The sequence below is a fragment of the Gobio gobio genome (genome assembly GCF_949357685.1).
Source record: "Gobio gobio genome assembly, chromosome: 14".
NCBI classification, from domain to species: Eukaryota; Metazoa; Chordata; class Actinopteri; order Cypriniformes; family Gobionidae; genus Gobio; species Gobio gobio.
Window position 1 is genome coordinate 44,792,123 of NC_137107.1, and position 21,500 is coordinate 44,813,622.

Here is a 21,500-nt window from a genome sequence, read left to right on the forward strand (position 1 = left end):
ATGAAGCTTGTCGTCCTCTTCTGAAGCGAAAGGAGGAGGGTGGAAAGAGTGAAGGGTGATAAACTGAGAACGAAATGAAGTGGACAGAACTTTGGGCACATAACCTGGCCTAGGTCTTAAGGTTACCTTGACTAGACCAGGAGCAAAATCCATACAGGTCCCATAAACAGAGAGAGCCTGTAAGTCGCCTACTCGCTTCAAGGAGGATACGGCTATCAAAAGGGCAACCTTGAGAGTCAGAATCCGTTCTGGAGCTGACTCCAAGGGCTCAAAAGGAGCCTTTGTTAACCCCTCCAGGACAACTGAAAGGTACCAAGAGGGAATACCAGGGGAGCGTGTTGGTCTCAGGCGCCTAACCCCTCGCATAAAAGACGAGACTAACTTATGTTTGCCCAGAGGGACTTCGTCCAACTCCCTATGAGCAGCGATGGCTGCAAAGTAAACCCTAAGGGTGGTGGCTGCTGCTCCAGTGGCAAACTTCTCCTGCAGGAACTCCAGTACTGAACCCACCAGGCAGCTAACTGGGTCCACCACATGGGATGATCAACCCTCCACTTGGAGGAGTAGAGCCTCCTAGTGGAAGGAGCTCTCGCACTCGCAATGGTCTCCTGAACATCAGCAGGAAGACCAGCGTCTAGATGGCCATCATGCTAATGGCCCTTGATAGGCCATACCTACAGCTTCCAAATTTCTGGGTAAGGATGCCAAATCCTGCCCTGAAGCTGAGACAGTAGGTCCTCTCTAACCGGGATCTCCCAGAGGGGAGAGTCCAGAAGGAGAATCATCTCTGAGAACCAAGTCTGGGACGGCCAGAAAGGGGTCACAAGCAGGAGGCTGACTCCGCTCTCCCTGCACCCTGCACGCCGGAATCAGTTTGATGGGCGAAAATGCATAGAGTTTCAGACTGGGCCATTGGGGGCGCGAACGCATCTATCCCCAATGGCGCTGGGGAGCTCAGAGAGAACCAGAGCCGGCACTGGGACGACTCTTTCGAGGCAAAGAGCTCCACCGCTCTGCCGAACACTTCCCAAATCTGACATACAGTTTGAGGGTTCAGCATCCATTCCCCCGACCTGAGCTTCTGCCTCAACATAAAATCTGCTGCGAGGATCAAGACCCCAGGTACATGGACTGCTCTCAGGGACAGGAGTTTTTCCTGAGCCCACAGGAGGAGACGGCGTGCATACCTGTCCAGAGTGCGTGACCGTGAGCCCCCTTGGCGATTCACATGAGATACCACCGCCATGTTGTCCGTACTGACGATGACATGGTGTCCCCTGAGAGAAGGGAGAAAGTGCCGAAGGGCCAGGGAGACAGCTCTCAGCTCTAGGCAGTTTATATGCCAAGAGAGAACCTCCCCCTCCCAGACTCCGCATGCTGGTATGCCCTTGAATACCGTGCTCCAGCCGGTCAGAGAGGCGTCCGTTGTAATCATTTGGCATACTGTTGTAATCAGCCCCCATACTGACCCCCCTCTGGAGAAAGAGAGGATCCTCCCACACTGATAAGGCAAGGAAGCAACCGCGTGATACCCTCAGTAGGCGAAGGGCCGATCCTGTTGATCGAGCGCCTAAGAGCTTCATCCACCAGAGGAAGGGCCTCATATGGGGCAGTCCCAGGGGAAGCACCGGGGAAGCTGCGGCCATGAGACCCAGGAGCCTACGACAAACACAGAAACATGATGGCCAAGCCTGAAGCGGGCCAAACATGTTACGAGACTGGAAATCCGGGCAGGGGCCAAACGAGCCTACATCAGAACGGAATCCAGGCGAACCCCTAAAAAGGTGGTCTGCTGAGCTGGGGTGAGAACACTTTTGTCGGTGTTCACTCTCAAGCCAAGAGACTGAATGTGCTGAAGAGCAGCGTCCCTGTGACGAATCACCAACTCCCTGGAGTGGGCCAGGATGAGACAATCGTCCAGGTAATTGAGTATATGGATGCCCTGGAGCCTCAACGGGGCCAGAGCAGCATCCATACACTTCGTAAACGTCCTCGGCGCTGGGGCAAGGCCGAAGGGAAGGACTTTGTATTGATAAGTCCTTCCTGTGTCGTTGGATGACCTGAATATGGAAGTAGGCATCTTTCAGGTCTATCGTAACGAACCAGTCCCCCGCACATATCTGTGACAAAATAGCTTTCAGCGCTAATATCTTGAACTTCCCTTTGTAGAGGGCGAAGTTCAGACGGCGAAGGTCCAGAATGGGACGCAGTCCACCGTCCTTCTTCGGAACCAGGAAGTAACGGCTGAAGAAGCCACATTCCATTTCCGATAATGGGACCTCTTCTATCGCCCCTTTGAGGAGGAGAGAAGTAAGTTCCTGTTGTAGAACAGAAGCCTCTGAGGCACTGTTTACTACAGTTGGGATAACCCTGTCGAAGTGAGGGGGGTTGCGACAGAACTGGAGTGTGTAACCGGACTGAACTGTGCGGAGGACCCAGGACATACCTGAGATAGGGTGTCGAGCTGATCCTTGAAGGGAGGCGTGGTCATCCGCTAAGGAGAGCGCATGGCGTTCTGATGCGGAGTGGGAGATGTCACAGCCTGAGTGGAAAAAGTAGGCCCCGCTGGCTCCTGGAGAAGACCGAACGTGTCACGTCTGAGCGAGCGGTGGATGGTAGGCCAATCGGACGTGAGAGGAGAAAGTAAAAAGCGTCTCTTTCCTTCAGCACCGGAGGAGGCGTGGGTCGGGCCAGTTCTGTATTTCGAAACGCGCTGGGCCACGAAAGTGACAGAACTGGACAAGGAGAGCTGGTGAGAGGTGGGCAGAAACGCTTGCGCGGTCTGACCCAACCTCGGACATGAGGCGGAGCTCTCCTTTTTCTGACCAGAGGGTCAGGAGCGGCTCGAAGTGGCCGGAGCAGAGGGTTTGCTGGGCCGCTTCGGGTCAATGCGCCTGTGAGGCCGTTGTCGAGAAAATGGGCGACCACGAGCTCCCCAGATCAGATCAGAAAGAAATCAGATCAGATTTGAGGCAAATCAAGTGAAAAGGCTCTGATTCAGGCTCTCAAAAAGGGGCGACACTGAACTTGGTTCATTAACACACTGTACACTGATTCTCTGTGAGTGACAGAAAGAAACAGACATGAGAGAAAGATACAGGACAGGTGTGAATGGGAAGCCAAGCAGTTTGACAAAAAGATCTGCTTTAGAAGACAGAGAAACAGCTGTTTTAGAGAAAACATCTGTCATCAGATTTCCCAACATCCCTAGAGCGCACGCACACACTCACGTGCATGAGGAGTGGGCAAGCCTCCCGTAAGAGAGTGTGAGATATCGCCCTGTCAGCAACACACACGCACACAAATCTTCATTTCAGCTGTCAGTGCTGTGGGTGGGTGCAGCAGGAAAGACTCAAAGTGATGCAAAAAAAAAAGATCAATGGCTTTTTATTGATTAAGCATTGAGATTGATGTAGTTTGTAGACATACTCTAACTCTAATCATTTTTTAAATCACCATGCTTATGATGTCATGAGCTCATTAACATATGACCGCCTTCATTTACATATCGACACCTTGAACTTGAATGACATTCTGCATCCCATTCCATCCCACACTGAAAAAAATGTGGTGTAGAAACAATTTTCTACAATAAATTGCAAAAAAAAAAACAATTGAACACATTGAAATAAACACAAAATTGCAAAGTAGAAAGACTGAAATTGTATTTTCTCCCATAAATCGCTTAATTCACTTTTCCCAGTGTATTATCTGTGAGTCATCCATATCTTAAAAACCAGGAAGCTTTCTTTGCTCTTCTCTCTCTTTTAACCCTTCTTTACTTTAATCTAGTGTTGCTGACTTGTGTTGCCTCTTTCTTTCTCGCTCTCAGATTGTGAATGTAACGGACACTCGAATCGCTGCAGTTACATCGACTTCCTGAACATAGTCACATGTGTGAGCTGCAAACACAACACGCGAGGTCAGAACTGCGAGCACTGTCGCATGAGCTTCTACAAAAACACCTCTGCGGAGCCTGATGACGAGAACGTGTGTATCGGTGAGTAACAGTGTGCGTTATTATAGCTAGACTGCTATGCTTGCATTTTGCGCATGAACCTCACAAAGGCAAAATAGATGATGCCACTGGCTCAAACTAGGTGTATATGACATTCTTCTTTCAGACAAATACAATCAGAGTTATATTAAAGGTCCTGTTCTTCGTGATCCCATTTTTCAAACTTTAGTTAGTGTGTAATGTTGCTGTTAGAGCATAAATAATACTTGTAAAATTATAAAGCTCAAAGTTCAATGCCAAGCGAGATATTTTATTTAACAGAAGTTCCCTTTCAAAGCCTACAGCGAACGGCCGGTTTGGACTACATCCTGGTACTTCCTGCTTTAATTACGCCAGTAGAACAGTTTGTTGACTAACCTCCGCCCACAAGAATACGCAAAAAAGGGGGCGTGGTCTTGTTGCTCCCTCGTGGAGAAGAGGAAGTGTTGCGTTCGGTTCGGTTCGGTTGCGTTTGTCGCCATGTTGTCCAGACGCTGTTATTTTCATCCCGGAGTCAAATCACCTTTGTTTGGCCTTCAGGGGCTGTAGTTTGAGCGCGTTCATCTCCCCGTTATGGTAAGAGACGTGACCTTCCCGGGTAACGTGCCCTAAGCTGCTGTCGAATCACAACACGGGAACCGATGGCACAATCAGAACTCGTAACGTATTTCTGAAGGAGGGACTTCATAGAACGAGGAAATTCTCAGGCCGTTTTGAGGACAGTGAAAACAGCGGAATACAGATAAGTAAATTGTGTGAAAAATACTGTGTTTTTTTACACATGAAACATGAACACATGTTATATTGCACACTGTAAACACAATCAAAGCTTCAAAAAAACACGAAAAACGGGACCTTTAAAAATGCCCTGGCTTTTCCAAGGTTTATAATGGCAGTGACTTGTGTAATTTTTGAAGTCCATAAAAGTGCATCTATCCATCATATAACGCAGAAGCGCAGAGGATAGAGCAAAACAAAACACCGGTCATGAATTAAGAGTCTAAAACGAGAATTTTTAAAGAGAAATGGCGGAGGATTTCGATATAAGAGAAGAGGGGCTTGAGTTTGTTGCCCAACACTATCCGCGAGAGGCGTCAAAGCTTCCGATGCTCCTGTACAACGCGTCAGGGGTTAGTCTTTTAGCGACTTGCGTACCACTGACCGCTTGTTATTTTAGTCTATAAAGTTTTAAATAATGATATTTTTCAATATTTTACATATAAAAACATCTGACAAATCCATAAATGCAAATGCAAACTAATTAAAATAATTTGGTTCTTTGAATACAATATTGAAACGCTGCACACATTCATATTTTAGTCTCAAATACACAAATCCTCAAACCAAAACACAAACAATGGACAACCTGGCAGAAGCTGAGACGAGACCAACTGAATACACCAAACTTTTATACAAACTATATGATTTATGCTTGGTATCTCACAAATAATTAAATAATTAGCATTAAGCAAAGCAGAAAGTGCAAGTCATTAGCTTTACACTAGCTGACTATAATAAGGTCCTGTGATTTTCAATGCTGAAAACACAGATGGAATCACGGCATCCAGTCATAAAATTTGTATTTACAGTATAACGTGGAATGTCAATGAATTCAGCAAAAAAAGTAGGGCTGTACAAATAATCAAACCGTGATACGGAGTAGTGTATGTGACTATTAAAGTGCAAAAAGAACATGATTTCAATTAATTAGACATGTTTTTTGATTACTAAAAATTTTTTTAACCATTAAAACAGAATCCAGAAAAATGGGAAATTTAGGGAAAATATACCCTGATTTTATTGGGCCTTCCTAGAAGATGATCAACGTCACATTAATATGCATCAGTCATTGATTGTCATCTACTGCGGAGTCAGCAATCCTTGAAGAAATTACAATATTTACAATTACATTACACAAAATTAAAATGTATGACTCTACTAAGGCTGTAAAACTGAGGAGGGCAGTCTTTGGTGGTTGACTCTTTTTTTATAATTAATAATTTGTTACATTCATACAGCGCTTTTCTGGGTACTCAAATCGCTTTACATGGGAGGGGGAATCTCCTCAACCACCACCAATGTGCAGCATCCACCTGGATGATGCGACGGCAGCCATATTGTGCCAGAACGCCCACCACACACATGAATCAGTATATGGAGATGATTAGAAGGCCATGATGGACAGAGTCCAATGGGCAAATTTGGGCAGGATGCCGGGGTTACACCCCTACTCTTTTTCTAAAGGACATCCTGGGATTTTTAATGACCACAGAGAGTCAGGACCTCAAGGTCAGTGCTCTTAGACAGTATAGTGTCCCCATCACTATACTGGGGTGTTAGGACCAAGCGGCAACCTCCCGCAGTTTCTCTTGAAGCCAATACGGAAGTGACTTAAACTGCAATTCATCGACTGGCCGCTAGAGACAGGCTCCAGAAGGGAGCAGAATCTCATTGAGCCCCATGTTAAAATGCCCATTTTATGTTTACAGTCTGGTACAAATTGTGCTTTTGGTCTATACGGCTAATTTTGCCCTTCATGACAACTGTGAGGGGGGTGAGTTTTTTTATAACTCATTTGTTTACATTATATAAAGCCTTAAAGTTCTGCATAATTAAGGGCGTGGCCACTTTGAGTGACAGGTAGATAGCCATTTATCTGCTGTCTGTTAGTCATCGCAGCTCCACCCACATCCCACCTCTTTGCCCATTTTCTATTATCCGGGAGTGACGCACAATGATGCGCTGCCAAGATGGCAAAGGCCAGGGGCCGGTTGCATAAACTGCTTAGACTAGTCTTAAAAGTTAGTCGTCTATTTTTTTCCTTCAAGACTGTTCTTAACTTTTTAAAGTCAGTTACATAAAAAGTTAGATTGGTCTAATTTGAATCTGAAAAGTAAGACTGATTACCTCTTGACTAATTACTAGTGTGTCAAATTAGTTCTTAAGACACAGTCTAAACATAATGGCTAAGTTTACATTACGCTTCAAAACGGCTCTTCAGAATCCTATGGGGGACGTCACAGACACTACGTCCATATATTTTTTACAGTCTATGGTTTGGACCCACACAGAACACAGGGTGAGCACCCCCTGCTGGCCTCACTAACACCTCTACCAGCAGCAACCTAGTTTTCCCAGGAGGTCTCCCATCCCGGTACTGACCAGGCTCAGCCTTGCTTAGCTTCAGTGGGAAACCAGTCTTGGGCTACAGGGTGATATGGCTGCTTGCACTAAAAGCAATTTAGCAAAAAATGTACACCTGATATTAAGATGCATTTTGGACGATCGGATCACAAGTGGACGATGCTAAACAGAGGTCTAAAATGTTTTGAGCTTGTCCACTTTCAACCACTTCCAGATGTAGTCAAAAAAACGCATTAGACCGGATTGCTTTCGTAGTGTAGACGCTCATGTGGTCGAATGTGTTTGAACAGCCCCAAAAGACCGTCTGCTCTCCGCCCACTGACCTAATGCATAAACATTATGAGAAGAGCGCTAGTCAGATGGGATTTAAACTTTGTCAGTTGAAGGTGGTTTGGTTTGATGACAAAAAGCGTAGCACAATGTTCTCACCATTCCTAATTTCTAACACTTGCGGCTGTCAGAGCACAAGTGAAAGCTGCTGCTCTCCCTGTTTTTCTGTTGTCTTCAGGCACATTCATATGTGAACTGCGTGAGCTTATTTAATTCATTAGATCAAAAGATTTGAAGAAACACATGCATTTACATACATAGACCCTCCCTTCGAAGAAATCAGGACAGAAGTGTTTAAAAGTGGACAAAAGAGACGAAGTGTAAACGGGAATGTGACTCATTCGTCTACTTGATCCGATCAACCAAAACGTATCTTAATACCAGGTGTAAAAAGTACATCTTTAAAGATTCCCAGCAGTGTGGATTTCACTGAAGTGTGCATCAGGGAAATCCAACAGTCAGGAATCGGCATCAAAAAAAATTCTAGCAGAGCCAGGAAATCCCTCTAATTGAAACATAAAATATATAGCTGGAGAAAAATACTATGGACGTGAAGTCAGGAGAAAATAATACAAAGAAAGAGATAAAGCACTGGACGCCACAGTCAACAAAGTTAAACTGCAACATTATCTTCCTGGGAGCGTCATATTAGAGATTCCCAGCGGCCCTCAAATAAACTTCCAGAAATAAACCCGGATGTCACAGCTCTTAATTCAGCAGCTCTGCTTCCAACCCGACGCTGAGAGTACCAGAACGGAGAAGGGAGTCCATCTGCCGCACGAGGAGGCAGGGCGCGGGGTAAATGAACGCGTGCTGTGAAGTCAGCACAAATAAGCTCGCCCTCATCGGGTGTGTGCCAGGTGCCAACATGGCACAGGGTCAACACCAGCATCTCCACGAGGAGAACATTAACCTCATCCTGAGCTCACAATATAGCCCTGAGTCTATTGTGTCTATTTTGAGGATTTCTCACAGAAGTGCAGTAATTTGCTCTAATTCAGTTGGCTGCAGCCCAATGCGATATATACTGATGTGATGTGTATAAAAATATCAGCGGATAGTTTCTAAAAATAATAAAACATCACTCACAGCAGACTATAACACTGACATAATACACCATATCTTTGAAAAACTGTGTAAAACTTTACAAAAAGTTTGCATTTGTTCACTGCATTCATTAACAATGAAAAATACTTTTGCTAATGTATTATTAAAATCAAAAATTGTATATCTAACATGAATACATGAATGTTAACAAATATCAATAAATACTGTAACAAATGTAATGCTAGTCACTGCATTAACTAATTGAACCTTATTGTAAAGTGTTACCAAAAAATGTGTGATTAACAATATTTATAAACGTATAATATCATAATATGTTAGCAATGGGATAGAGTGCTGCAGTGATGATGTATTTTTGTAGGCCAACCCGAAAATTAGCATCACCCTGGTTCCCTCGACAAAAACCCAGTGGGATTTTACCATTGGCTTTTGCTGAAAATAAGCTCCATGGCCAACAGAAGTTTATGATTCTTGCATGTTTTGTTCATCATGATAATCTTCACAAATAAACAACTCTTTTCGAATTTTGAAGCCTAAATACATTTGGCAGGAGTATAAAGCTAAACGTAGGCTATAAATGAACTACACCACGGTCGCTCGATTTCTGGCTTCATGCAACAACTCGATCGGTCTTTATTTAGAAAACATTTTCACTGAAAGGCTGAGAAAGCAGTGAGATGAGTTTACCTGGCCTGCTGATGTTTAATGTCTCATACAACCTCTTTAGTCCCATTTAGCCACTTGATAACAACTTTTTCATGACAAGTAAAAGCAAGAACCAATGAGGTTCACTCTCGTGTTCTGCAGCACGTTTGAGCTTCCGCAAGAACCAATGAGATTCATTATTGTGTTACGCATCACGTTTGAGCTTCCACAAGAACCAATGAGATTCATTCTTGTGTTACGCATCACGTTTGAGCTTCAGCAAGAACCAATGAGATTCATTCTAGTGTTACACATTACATTTGAGCTTCCTCAAGAACCAATGAGGTTCATTCTCGTGTTACGCATCACGTTTGAGCTTCAGCAAGAACCAATGAGGTTCATTCTCTCATTCAATCTGTTCATCATATAAAGCGATTGAGTCTCTTAAAAAAATTTGGACTAAACTGCTCGATTCATATGGATTCGTTTTACGATCCCTTTAACTTTTTGAAGCGTCAAAGTGGTAGTTGCAAAGCTGTCCATGGAGGGACAGAAATCTCTCAAATTTCATAAAAAAATATCTTTATTTGTGTTCCGAATATGAGCGAAGTCTTACGGGTTTGGAACAACACAAGGTTGAGTAAATGATGACAGAATTGTAATTTTCACAATTAAAATGGAAAACTCAAGTAAATTGGTATTAATTGTTATAAGAAATTCTGTTGTAAGAAACTACTGGTAATTATGACATTATGGTGCCAATCATGTACATTCAACTAACCACCAAATTCAATCTTTCTGACATATTATTGCTCACAAAAAAACAATTGGCATGCTTAATCTTAGCTTTTTTAGATTTTCTAACTACAAAAAAGCAACTATTGAAAATGCAAAAGTATGCACTAAGATTACATTTTTATGAATTAATATAATGGCCAAAAGTGCAATCAAGATAATTCCATATCATATGCATGCAAGTATTTATTAAGAGAAGACAAACTTGAGTGGCAAACTGAATTAAAACTGCCAATCAACTAGAAAAACTATCAAGCCATTTTGACACTCAACAATTAATGTCTACATTTTCAAGTTCAACCCTTTCCCTGTCACTAACCCTCTCTCTCTCTCTCTCTCTCTCTCTCTCTCTCTCTCTCTCTCTCTCTCTCTCTCTCTTTCTTTTCTTTTCAGAGTGTAACTGCAATACGATGGGTTCAGTGCACGACCGCTGTAACGGCACCGGCTTCTGTCAGTGTAAAGAGGGCACAACCGGAGTCAAATGTGATGAATGTCTCCCCGGTTACTATTGGAAACAGGGCTGTTTCCGTAAGTACCTTCCCAATCAGACTTCATTCAACTCTCCTACCTAATTAACAAATCAATGTCTAAGTGTGCAGTCGCCTTTCAATTCTCCTCAGCCAATTTCAGGTTTAAATCAGATATTAATTGGCAAAGACCTTTACAAGACTTAAGTTTCCTAAAGCCATCTCAAATAAAAGTAACAGTGTACATAATTACTAGTTCTAGCTTGCAGTCATTAGTTTTTTCAGTGGAGTTAAAGCAGAGTTTTCAACTTCTGAATGGCAGAGAAATGAGAAAGATGCTTTAAGGGAACACTCCCCTTTTTTTGAAAATAGGCTAATTTGAGTCTTACCATTTTCGAATCCATTCAGCCGATCTCCGGGTCTGGCGGTAGCACTGTTAGCATAGCTTAGCATAGATAATTGAATCTGGTTAGACCAAAGTTTCGATATTTTTCCTATTTAAAACTTGACTCTTCTGTAGTTACATTGTGTACTAAGGCCGACAGAAAATGAAAAGTTGCGATTTTCTAGGCCGAAATGGTTAGGAACTATACTCTATTCCTGCGTAATAATCAAGGAACTTTGCTGGCATACCATGAGTGCAGCGGAGCAATGTAGAGCTTAGATCAGGCCAAAAAAAAATCAAGCCCGACCCTACCCGAGCCCGTGCACGTTGTGTCTGAGCCCGGCCCGACACATTAACTGTAATTATGAGCATGACATTTATCTGTACTGTAGCCTACTATACTTGTTGTAGCCATTAAGCAATGTATTTTGTTTCATATTTATGTTTAAATATTATAATGTTATATTAATTATGAAAAGTGCAAAGATGCGAGTGGGTCAGAAATTATTTTGACCACTTCATTAAGTTTTGTAGAAAGCCTTTCTTTAAAGTGAATTTCGTTTTGTATAAATTGTATCTTAATTTTAATCAATGTTTCATCAGCCAATTGCCTGGATTTAATAAATAAGAAGCAAATAGACTATAGCAGACAATAATCATGACATGGAGGCACAGAAGCGATCCCTTGCATTGCTCTCGAATATGTCTCATAAATAAACTGAAAATCAGCAGCTACTTGCATTACAGACATGAGAAAAATGTGAATAGAAAGCTCAAAATGTCTACTTTTAAACAAAACAATTCAAAACTAAAATAAATAGTTAAGCAGCTCATGGCTGGCGTCTCAGAGCGTTTCTGTTCAGAATGCTGCGCTTCATCACTGCATGTGCTGTGAGTTTAACACACATTTTTAGACTAATCCTGACTTGTGCAACTTTGTAGACATTTTTTCTTAGTTGTAGTATTAGTTCTTACTTTGCTAAAAAAATAATAATAAATAAATAAATAAATAAATAAATAAATAAATAAAAAATATATATATAAAAAAAAAAAAAAAAAAAAAAAAAAAAATATATATATATATATATATATATATATATATATATATATATATATATATATATATATATATATATATATATATATATATATATATATATATATATAATTTCTGATTATGGCATAGCTTTCTGCCCACCCAATTAGGCTAATAAAGTAATGATAAAAAAAAAATACAAATGCTTGATCAAGGATCAAAGTTCAAAGTTCCTTGATAATTACGCAGGAATGAGAGTATAGTTCCTAGCCATATCGGCCTAGAAAATCACAACTTTTCATTTTCTGTTGGTCTTAGTACACGATGTAACTACAGAAGAGTCAAGTTTTAAATAGGAAAAATATCGAAACTTGGGTCATTTTTTGAGCGAGATGCTAACGGTCTAATCAGATTCAATGATCTATGCTAAGCTATGCTAAAAGTGCTACTGCCAGACCCGCAGATCGGCTGAATGGATGCGAAAATGGTAAAACTCAACTGTTTAACTCTAGGGGAGTTGGAAAATGAGCCTATCAAAAAAAGTGGAGTGTTCCTTTAAAGCATCTTTCTCATTTGTCTTTTGTTCCTTTAACGGTGTAGCTACGCCATTAAAGTTAGTAGAAAGTCTAAAATGGACCATCGAAATAAAGTGTTACCAAACCTCCTTTTGGAACCTTTATTTTTAAGACTGTAGCGACCCCAAAACTTGTACTGCTTATAATTCAAACATTGGAATTTGTGCCAAGTTGTGTTGCACAAAAAGGGGGTGTGGTCTCATAATGAAAAGGGCGGGATTGATTTGATTTGACGGGAGGCTGACCTATTGTCACAATACATTAGACATTTAACACACTTCAAAACTGCATATTACTGGTGTATAATAGGTTTGGCTTGTATTCCTGCTATCTGCACATTCTAAGAAGCCCTTGTTCATTGGAAACTGGTTTGTGGGGTAATGATCACATTTGTACCTGGATTCCCATGGTGATTTTAGAACCCCTGCGCACAGCGTTTTCCCTGTGATCCATCTTTAAGATGAAACGGGCCCACGGCCAGAACCGCTAGCTCTGTGAGGAGAGAGAACAGGGGAGAATCCATTAGGGACACACTTCCGGAGCTGGATTAGTCATTTTCTTCAAATAGATTTGTTTTGTTCTAGGGTTAAGTGGATCTGCATGCAGCCAGTATTTACTGGTTCTAGTAAAATGCACCGGACGAGCTGTTTGGTTAATGGTATAAGTTTTTATTATGGTCTTTTAGAGCTTTTTGTATTACATTTATAAAATATCATGCACTGTAAAAACTTTTTGCAAATAAACTACTAATAAAATATTGTATAACTACTAATATAACATTTTTAAATAAAAGACTCTTAGATTATATTTTACAAGAAAATACAACTTCATGCTTTCTACTTAAATTCGTGTTTAATTCAATGCGTTTCTAGTCATTTTCATTGTAATTAATAGTAAAAATGTAATCGCAATTTCTGAGTGAAAATTGTTTCTACACTAAATTGTATTTAGTGTGACCATTTCAGCATTGCAAAAAACTTGGCATGTCCATTTAACCCTTCACCTTCACAACATTACAAACTGTTTTATAGGCTATGTTCAGAATAGCATACGTCCTTTAATTCTGTGCCGTATACACTATACACTGCCTGCTGAATGCATCATGTAATGACTTCAAGTAGTAATAGAGTGCATTAGTGGCCACACACTTTTTCCGCAGCGATGCTTCCGGAAGTATTTTTCCCATTCATTTTACCCATAGGATTTCTCTTCATTAGGGAGTTAAAAGCCATCAACCTAACCAACCAGCTATGAGGTGAATCACAACATTAAAAACTTTGATTTGAAGCAAACAACATATTTGAAAATTGGACAAAAAGAGACAGTTTCAAGACTGTGTACTTAATGGCTTTAATGAGTGAAAGAACTACAATCCCATGAAGCATTGTGAATTACATAAATTAAAAATGATCGAAAAATATATATCATCTTGCATATATCTTGCAGTGCTTCATGGGAGTAGCTGCACGCTTCTTTTTGTGCAATTAGCTTGTTTCAATTCTCTGATTGATGGAAAATTCTTAGCAGAATTATGGGTAATTAAGTTTTTCACCCTGAATTCCACTGTTAAAGGTGCAGTGTGTAAGATTTAATGAGGATCTATTGACAGAAATGCAATATAATATACATAACTATGTTTTCAGTGGTGTATAAAGACCTTACATAATGAACCGCTACATACACCACGCATCCCCTTACAGTGAAGTCGCCATTTTGCGCCACCATGTTTCTACAGTAGCCCTAAACAGACAAACTTCTCTACAGAGTGCAAGTCACTCTCTGCTGTCTCCGATGACAACATTTCTGTCCTGTGTCGGCCACCGTAGCTTCTCTATGTGTTTCGAAAGGGAGGGATGAGCGGAGGACGGTTGCAATTCGCAACCTCACCACTAGATGCCACTAGAATTTACACACTGCACCTTTAAACATGATTTTCAAAAAATGTTGAAAACAGGTTTTGACATGATGGCTTTAACAAAAGCATATACAATTGCTCACAGTACATCTGTCTTAACCCTCAAATGGTCTTCATTTACTGTTTACAAATGTTGTCTTTGGGGTCAGTATGACCCCAAAATTGAAAGCGTAATTGTAAAAAATATATACGTTTTCAATAATACAAATAATATATCATTTTTTTTGTTTACTCCTCATCTATACATTAATGCTGTGTTTTGGGAGATTTGAAGTACTTTTGTACCAATTTACCACAAAAATATGCAACTACACCATTAGCTTGCATGAGAAATATCAATTTTTTATGAAAAAATCACTTAAATGATGATCTAAATTTAATTTAAATTGTTTCTGGATATTGATCTAGGTGTTGGGTGTAGAATTCTGCCATCTGGTGGTTGAATTTATTCCTATGGGTATAACAGTTTAAGCAATAACTTGTTTTGACCACCAGAGGGCCATTGAAACCCATTCATTTTACTGGATGTGGCCACCTTGTTTATAAAGGCCACAAAAGCCACACCTAAAGGTCAAAAGACTCAGAGTCAGATTATAGTTGCATATTATTGATTTTAAAAATAATAATTTAACTTTAGAATGTAGATAAAATAAATAATGTGTAAATAAAACCAACAGCATTATCCAGAAATAAACGGGTAAAAGGGATAGCAATCCTCTGGCTCAGAGTCCCCGGTCTTCCAGTTTTCAGCACATTTTTTGGAATTCAGCACATAGTCCAGGGTCTCAAGAAGTGTGTAGGCCTACCTCTTTGCCATACTGCCAGCACAGAATGATCCACGTGCAGGACACCAAAGGCACTCTTTTATTTATTTTGCGTGGGAACAACTATGTTTTCAAAACACATATGCAACTCTTACATCTCAACATAAACTTTCTCAAAGTGGAAAAGGTCAGTTGTTTTCATCTCCATTTGATCTCTCTCTTGCTCTCTCTGAGTGTGTGTGTGTGTGTGCGTGCGTGCGTGCGTGCACACGCTTGTGTGTGTGTGTGTGTGTGAGTGAGAGAGGGAGAGCAAGCAAGCGAGCATGTGTGCATGTGTCTCTGTGCGTGTGTGTCTGTGCGTGTGCGTGTGTGTGTGTGTGTGTGTGTGTGTGTGTGTGTGTGTGTGTGTGTGTGTGTGTGTGTGTGTGTGAACGTGCATGCGTGTGTGTGTGTGTGTGTGTGAGAGAGTGAGTGTATTTGTCTCAATGTTTCTTTATCATTTTTTTACAGTCTATGGTCTTTATGCGTGTGTGTGTGTGTGTGTGTGTGTGTGTGAGAGAGAGAGAGAGTGTTTGCGTGTGTGTGTGTGTGTGTGTGTGTGTGTGTGTGCATGTTTGGGCATTAGGCCTCACCCTTTTATATCTTTTTTCTACATTTGTGGCTGATTTTATTTGCCAAATTCTATACAAATGCTCTCTGTGGCAGTCCTACATGTGTGTGTTTGTGTGTGCGCACGTGTGTGTGTGTGTGTGTGAGCATGTAATTTCTGCATTGCATTTGTGCTCAAGTACCAGTCCTTCATTTCGGTGTAAAAATTTTCAGATTTATGCTGGGTTTATTGATTTTTTTTTTGGGACAAATGGAAAAAAAAGTCTTTTTTTTGCATTTCCCATTCATTTTCAATTGGGGTCATATAGACCCCAAAGACAACATTAAGTAACATTTTTTTTACATACCTTCAGAACAACCGAATCAAGCCCAGTTTTTTTGTGTATGTATATATAGATAAAGTAGGAAAAGTCACAAAGTTTTATTCCTCAGAGATGAAGGGAACCATTTTTTTTAACTAATGAAAAGTCGATTGGGGTCATATTGACCCCAAGGACAGATTGAGTTAAAAGGTTTATGAGTTATCATTCAGAATCAATTCACCTGTGGAGAAAATGAATGGGATGTGTAGATGTGTCCAGAACCCTCTGTGCTACATTGTTGTCAAATGATCTTATCACATGCATGTTTACTTTCATATCACCTTCATTATTTAGCATTTTTAATTTAATTTTGTAAAATGAGTCGAATATATATTTTTGATATTTTTGAATTATATATATATTTCTGAAGCAGTGCTCAGCGCAGTGAACTCTGGTCGTATTGTAGTAGTAGGTCATCCCAGGTATTCCATGCATATTATATACTGGAGAAAAAGTATATGGCAGTATGCTATTCTGAACATAGAAATATTCATGCTCCTCTATCATTTTCTGTCCTTTCTCTCTCACACACACACACACACACACACACACTCATTGTTCACTGCTGAGACAGTTTGGGGTCAGGTGTGTAGCACCTGGTCTCATTAGTACCCAGACTACTGCGACCCGTTGTGGCTTTCTAATGACACCAGACACCCATGTAAATATGACACAGATACAAGTCACCATGAAAATGACCATGCTTGAGTGTGTGTGTGTGTGTGTGTGTGTGTTAGGGTTAGGGTTAGGAGAGAGAGAGAGAGAGAGAGAGAGAGAGAGAGAGAGAGAGAGAGAGAGAGAGAGAGAGAGAGAGAGAGAGAGAGAGAGAGAGAGAGAGAGAGAGAGAGAGAGAGAGAGAGAGAGAGAGAGAGAGAGACAACACTACCTATCAAAAGCTTTGGAATAATTAAGATTTTTTTAAAATGTTTTAAAGAAGTCTCTTCTGCTCACCAAGGTTGCATTTCTTTGATCAAAAATACAGTAAAAACTGTAATATTGTGGAAAAAATATTCCAATTTAAAAGAACCATTTTCTATGTGAATATATGTAAAAATTTAATTTATTCCTGTGATTAAAGCTGAATTTTCAGCATCATTACTCCAGTCTTCAGTGTCACATGATCCTTCAGAAATCATTCTAATATGAGGATTTGCTGCTCAAGAAACATTTCTGATTATTATCAATGTTGAAAACAGATGTGCTGCTTTATATATATATTTGTGAAAACCATGATACATTTTACAGTTAAAAAGCATTTATTTGAAATAGAAATCTTTTGCATTGTGCCTTAAATGTCACTTTTGATCAATTTAATGCGTCTTGATAAAAGTATTATCTTTTGAATGGTAGTGCATAACAGGTCCCACAAAAATTTTAAGTAGCAAAAACTGTTTTCAACATTTTGAAACACTTGTTTGATATGTTTCTCGAGCAGCAAATCAGCATTTCTGAAGGATCATGTGACGCTGAAGACTGGAGTAATGCTGAAAATTCAGCTTTGTATCCTAGGAATAAATTACATTTAAAAACATGTTACAATAAAAAAACTGTTATTTTCGATTGTAATAATATTTCACAGTGTATATTTGCATTAATGTTGGGGGGAAAAAATATAAAAAGGCAAAGATTGGGAATGTTGTACATTAACTTTTTCCCCATGTTCTCCACAGCGAACGTGTGTGACGAGGAGTTACTCTTGTGCCAGAACGGGGGGACGTGCGTTCAGAATCAGCGCTGCAGCTGTCCGCCTGACTTTAAGGGTGTTTTGTGCCAACAGTCGCGCTGCGAAGGAGGCAAAAAGTGCAACCGTGCCAGCGCGCTCACTCTGAGCCTGGCACTTCTGCTCTGCCCGCTCCTCGCCACCCTGCTGAGCTCCGCCGCCTCCTGAGATACTCCTGCTTCACCAGCAGCGGCGCCAAGAGGGCCGGATGCTCGCCATCGCCTTCTACAGGGTGCAGAACGTCGAGAAAGAGAAACAAAAAGACTCTGTTAGAGCTGGAAATCAATGGAACTCAAAATGTGCGCCTCACGTGTACGCTGAGGACGAGTAATACCAAAAACACACACACACACACACACACACACAAAATCAACAAGACGTGAGGTTTTTTGTGCAATAGCTGCGAAATTCAATACTTACCCAACTTCCTTCACTCTGATTGGCTCAATGTACTAGGGGCGTGTCCTCACAGTGATCGGAGACTGCAGGTTATTTTCACAGAAAGACAGGAAGAGCCCAGCTTCACTTTTTTTTTTACACTCCCCTCGCTGCAGTTTTTAACATTCAGATGTATGTAACGAGCGCTCACTGTTATTCGCTAACAAGCAAAGGGTATGAATATTATTGTGATATTTGTTATATCATGACTATTAAGATATTAGGCACTGTTGTTATAGGAATGTTTGTCGCCACAGTTAGAGATCATTGATATTTACGAAGTATTCAGGACACAAACACGCTATCCAACTTGTAAGAGAAGATATCTAATCAAATGGAATTATTATAAACCCACATTATTTGACTATTTTTGGTAGAGAATATTTTTGGTTCGGAGCTACTCAAGAGGCAAAAAGGTTTTATTACACTGTAAACTTTACAGCACACAAGACATTATAGTTCAAGAATCTATAATGTAGAGTTTACACTGTAAACTTTACAGCACACAAGATATTATAGTACAATAATCTATAATGTAGAGTTTACACTGTAAACTTTACAGCACACAATATATTATAGTACAAGTCTAAAATGTAGAGTTTACACTGTAAACTTTACAGCACACAAGATATTATAGTACAAGAATCTATAATGTAGAGTTTACACTGTACACTTTACAGTCAGGTATTACAGAGGATGAATTTACGCACTAATTGTACCAAGCAGAATTTATTAAATGGCAAACTACTGAAATGTATGGGATGGGTTTATTACACTGTAAACTTTATGGTTAACAGATTTACAAAACTAAAAGAACTGAATGGAATTTTATGACACTGTAAACATTACAGTAAATGTGACTGTTACTTGGCCACGTTTGAGTTGTTTCTGTGTCGGTCATTTCTTCAGCACTACAAAAAAAATATATAGCATTTTGTAACAATATCTTAAAGTGGTGGTTGATTATGAATTGACTTTTTAAACTTTAGTTAGTGTGTAATGTTGCTGTTTGAGCATAAACAACGTCTGCAAAGTTACGACCAAGCGGCAACCTCCCGCAGTTTCTCTTGAAGCCAATACGGAAGTGACTTAAACTGCAATACATGCTCTGGCCACCAGAGACAGGCTCCAGAAGAGAGCAGAATCTCATTGAGCCCCATGTTAAAATGCCCAACTTTACAGCAGAAAAAAACATGTTTACAGCCTGGTAAAAAAAAGTGGTTCCAGTCTATACTGCTAATTTTGCCCTTCATGACAACTGTGAGGGGCGTGATTTTTTAATTTTTTTTTAACTCATTTGTTTAAATTATATAAAGCCTTAAAGTTCTGCATAATTAAGGGCGTGGCCACTTGAGTGACAGGTGGATATCCACTATGGTCGAGCTAGGCGGGCGTGGTTTCAGCAACCAGGAACCTTAGCTCCACCCACGTCCCACCTCATTGCCCATTTTCAGTTATCTGGGAATGATGCGCAGCAACGCGCTGCCAAAATGGCGACGGCTGGCTCTGCCCACCTCTTCAAAAATTCTCTTCAGAAACCTACGAGTGACGTCACGGATACCACGTCCATAGTTTTTTACAGTCTATGGTTACAATGCAGCAGCGCATTCGTTTAGAACAGCGATTAACATGCGTGTACAACAAGGCACAATTTGTACCAGGCTGTAAACATGTTTTATTCTGCTCTAAAACTGGCCATTTTAACATGGGGCTCAATGAGATTCTGCTCCCTTCTGGAGCCTGTCCTTAGCGCCCAGTCGATGAATTGCAGTTTGAGGCACTTCCGTATTGGCTTCAAGAGAAACTGCAGGAGGTTGCCGCTTGGTTAGGACCCGAGTAGTAGAGAGCAGGAAGTAGAGCCGTGATATCAAAACCCCGCCCACACTCCTGCAGTATCTGTTTGTACAGTTTACTGCAGAACAACTCATGTCGGTGTGACATAAACAGTTATGGAAATGTAGAAATTAAAGCTAAAGCTCCAATCTCCTCCTGAAAATGTCACACCCCTGTTTTTATAGCATCAAATAACTAACTAAAACCAAACTTTTTTTTATTTTTTTAAACACTAACTAACATCAGCACGATAAAAACTACCTATAAAGACAGAAACTCTTTGAAATTTTTTTTTTTTAAGTGTCATTTGATTGTTTAGTTTGTCTCACATCCCATTAGGATACATGGAGGGGGCGGGGGTTATGACCTATACTGGGGACCAACCATCTGGGGGCGATCGAGACGCTTTGGCTTCACTTTTCAGGACGTGTGCGGCACACTTGGTTACAATTTATATCACAGCTCGACCAGACCTGTGCCATTCACCATGTAGAAAATAGTAAATGTGTGAACAAGTGACCAATTTCAGATGCAGATTCAGCGTCTATTATAATATGGGGGGGGCGGGGGCTTCAGATTCTAGAGTGCATTTGATTGGACAGAAAATCTGATAAGAAAGCTGAAGTGCAGAGTGATGTCATCAAAATCATTGATCCATATTGGAGAAGTGAGAGACTGTACGTTTTGAATGCTTATATCTTCTAAATGCAATTTTGTCATTGTTTTGGAGCAGCTTATAAAATAACAGTAAAGCTAACATATTCATACTAAAAGCCAAATGGCGACTTTAAAGGGTTAGTTCACCCAAAGATGAAAATTCTGTCATTAATTACTTACCCTCATGTCGTTCAACACCCGTAAGACCTCCGTTCATCTTCGGAACACAAATGAAGATATTTTAGTGTAAATCTGATGGCTCTGAAAGGCCCTCCATTGGCACAATGCACGGTTTCACTCTCAAGACCCTAAAAAGGTACTAAAGACGTCGTTACAAAGTCCACAAGTCACTGATTCATAACGCTTCGAAGCTTCATTATGCCGTGTTTTGAAATCGTCATCACTATATAAGTCGTTATTTAGGGGTTTTTTTTGCGCACAAAAACTATTCTCGTCACTCCATAAAGTTATTGTAGAACCACTGTAGTGAGATGGACTTTGTAACGACGTCTTTAGTACCTTTTAAGGGTCTTGAGAGTGAACCGTGCATTGTGCCAATGGAGGCCTTTCAGAGCCATCAGATTTCAACTAAAATATCTTCATTTGTGTTCCGAAGATGAACGGAGGTCTGACGGGTGTCGAACGACATGAGGGTAAGTAATTAATGACAGAATTTTCATTTTTGGGTGAACTAACCCTTTAAGTGTGCAATAAGCTGTTTAAAACGAGCATTCACCCGATATTTTTGAGCATCCAGATAATC

The 21,500-nt window shown here is 40.5% G+C and overlaps 1 protein-coding gene across 1 annotated transcript in view; it reads left to right on the forward strand.

The window, feature by feature from the left end:
• Positions 1-19,128, forward strand: part of ntng2b (netrin g2b) — a 107,078-nt gene extending 87,950 nt beyond the window's left edge. Inside the window, exons 12-14 of the mRNA XM_079834068.1 lie at positions 3,833-4,000; positions 10,370-10,504; positions 17,760-19,128. Coding sequence (XP_079690194.1) covers positions 3,833-4,000; positions 10,370-10,504; positions 17,760-17,977 — 521 coding nt within the window. The 3' untranslated portion in view covers positions 17,978-19,128. The remainder of the gene's footprint in view (positions 1-3,832; positions 4,001-10,369; positions 10,505-17,759) is intronic.
• Positions 19,129-21,500: the final 2,372 nt, after the last annotated feature.